The sequence below is a fragment of the Austrofundulus limnaeus genome, unplaced genomic scaffold (genome assembly GCF_001266775.1).
Source record: "Austrofundulus limnaeus strain Quisiro unplaced genomic scaffold, Austrofundulus_limnaeus-1.0 Scaffold35, whole genome shotgun sequence".
NCBI lineage: Eukaryota > Metazoa > Chordata > Actinopteri > Cyprinodontiformes > Rivulidae > Austrofundulus > Austrofundulus limnaeus.
Window position 1 is genome coordinate 2,775,548 of NW_013952437.1, and position 2,500 is coordinate 2,778,047.

General features: G+C 41.7%; 1 protein-coding gene across 2 annotated transcripts in view; it reads right to left on the reverse strand.

Moving 5' to 3' along the window:
• Positions 1-768: 768 nt before the first annotated feature.
• Positions 769-2,500, reverse strand: part of hyal2a (hyaluronidase 2a) — a 4,677-nt gene continuing 2,945 nt past the window's right edge. For both annotated transcript variants that reach the window (XM_014006414.1, XM_014006413.1), the window contains one exon: positions 769-1,751. In XM_014006414.1, coding sequence (XP_013861868.1) covers positions 1,353-1,751 — 399 coding nt within the window. In that variant the 3' untranslated portion in view covers positions 769-1,352. The remainder of the gene's footprint in view (positions 1,752-2,500) is intronic.

The following is a 2,500-nucleotide window of genomic DNA, read 5'->3' on the forward strand; positions in this document are numbered from 1 at the left end:
ACACACACACACACACACACACACACACACACACACACACGCACACACTTCAGCAGAGGCCACGCCTCCAGCAAGAATCGCTTCTCTATAGCAGCGAGTCCAGACCCTCATACGAAGCAAAGTGAAGGACGAGGGTCTGGTTTTTACCAGGCTAATGATTTGGCTTGGCCCAGCCCTGGACAGCTTTAACCACTGCTCTGCCATGCTGCCCCATGCAATAAACAAATTAAAATAATTAAGAAAAGACGTCCACTGTGAACAGCATACACAGACTGGAATTTATAATTATCAGCAAATTTATTGATTCTATAAATCAATTCACTTAATTTATAGAATCACCCCACCCACTCAGCACTCCCCTATACGTGCTGGCATACAAATGATGCAGACCCTGACTCTGTGTTTTCAGACTAAACATCCAAACACAACTAAAAATAAACAGTTTATTGAGGACACTCGGGGGGGTCACAGAGTTCTCCTCCAAGTGCCGATCAAGAGAAGCCATAATGAACTCCTCCACGTCCAAATTTATGCGTAAGCTTTGCTCAACTCATTATAGCAGCAAAAATAACTTGAATAAGTGCACCCTGTAATTACATGAGGAAGGGGTAAGAAGCTGCTGTATGCTTCCTTCAGAACAGCAGCCTTTGGCTTCCAAATTAAAGTGACTCACTGATGTTTTCCACTGAAACAGAACTGTTACTGACTGAGAACAAAAAAAATACTATGTTATTTAAATTTCAACAGACTCCTAAATGAAACACAAGCTCAGAAAAACAAAAGTTTATTTACTGAGGCAAAAGTATAAAAAAACAGCATGTGTTTGAATATGAATAAACACCTAAAGTGGCTTTTTATAATGTGCTTGTGAGGTGAAATATCTAAAACATGAAGCCGTTGGCGTAGACATCTGGTGGTTCAGTTAAAACGTAGTAGTCATGATTCAAACATACAAATAAAAACGCACAAAAACACCTAATACATTCAAATAAATAGAAATACTGCAACCGCCTGCAGAAAAATCGACAGACGTCAGAAAAAAACTATGTTGTAGGTTAAAGATATAAAACCAGGCACTTTAAATATATTGTGCTGGTTTAAGTGCATTGTTTCCACTTTCACCACACAACCAAGTTAGTTTTTCAATTTATCAAACACACTTACTACAGAAGATTCAGCTCTACATAACAAAGGGAAATTTGACACTTTGGGAAACAGTGACTGAGAGGAAAATGTAAACAGAATGAATTCCAGCGAGCTCTCCGTTGTTTAAAAACCCTACCAACGAAGATCAWGTTCCACTTTCTGTAACGTCTATATTCTGTCTCTTCTCGTGCTTCAACTGGTTGCAGTTATGTGTAACAGAGGAGCACGGAGGCGAACAGCAGGATAAGACGCTGCAGAGCCGACGTCCGGGCCCGAGCGGCCACCCCTCGCTGGTGTAGCGGGTCTTTCTCGTCGCACGCCTCCCCCAGAAACCCGCTGTAGCACTGGCACTGGAAGTCCGCGCGAAACGCCGCCTGGCCCTCTTCTCCGAGCTCGCCGGTCACCGTCAGCTTGCCGTTCTGACGCTGGAAGCTGTGGGTGAGGGGGCTGAGGTGGAGGTAGACRTCACTGTCGGAGTTTCTGCGCAGGCAGCGGCCGTGGGAGCCGCACASAGTCTGGCTGCACAGCTCTGCGGCCGTGGAGACGTTCAGGAGGTACTGGCCCAGCGTGCCCCGGAGATAAACATCCAGGTTGGCGCAGGTGGTCTGAACACAAAKAGAAAAAACATTATGGAGATTTGATGTCATCATTCACTCTTATCCAACTGGGTTTATATCATTAACTAGTTTTTTAATGTAATGTTTTTTGTTTGTCTGGCACTATATATCTGACATGTCAGCTGTGCTTTGTACTGACTTCATCAATTAAAGGTAATTCAAAGAAAATTAAAACAATCTTATCTTTACTGTGTTCCAATTATGTTTTATGATACAGCAGGGCTGAATAAATTTCGTGTCTGAGCAAGAAATTATGAAATCGCACAGAGCAACTTTTAAATTTTGCGTTTTTTCAGTCGAACCTAAAAGAAAAGCAAAAATACGTTTTTTTTTCTTTCAGAGATGCATTTCTTCAGTTCGCAGCAAGTGGCTGACATTTTACTATAAAATTTGTTCTTACATCAGGGGGAAAAAACCTGCCATTGGCCAATTTATTGAGTCAAAGATGACTGCCTGATTAAGATGGCCACTCAGAAACTAAAACGGCACAGCACCATTTGAAGAACAAAGCTGTAAATCTTCAGAGTTGTTGAGATTTTATACAAAAGCTCCAGTTCTAAGTGAGCGCAGATGTGTAAACAGACAGGGAGCAGAGGGGAGTGAGGAGCTAAAGATGTGAATTTATTAGTTTTTAAGATCCTCTAATCTTACAGCCAAAAACCAGAGTTGTAAAGTAACTAAGTACAAATACTTTGTTACTGTACTTAAGTAGAAATTTTGGTTATCTGTACTTTACT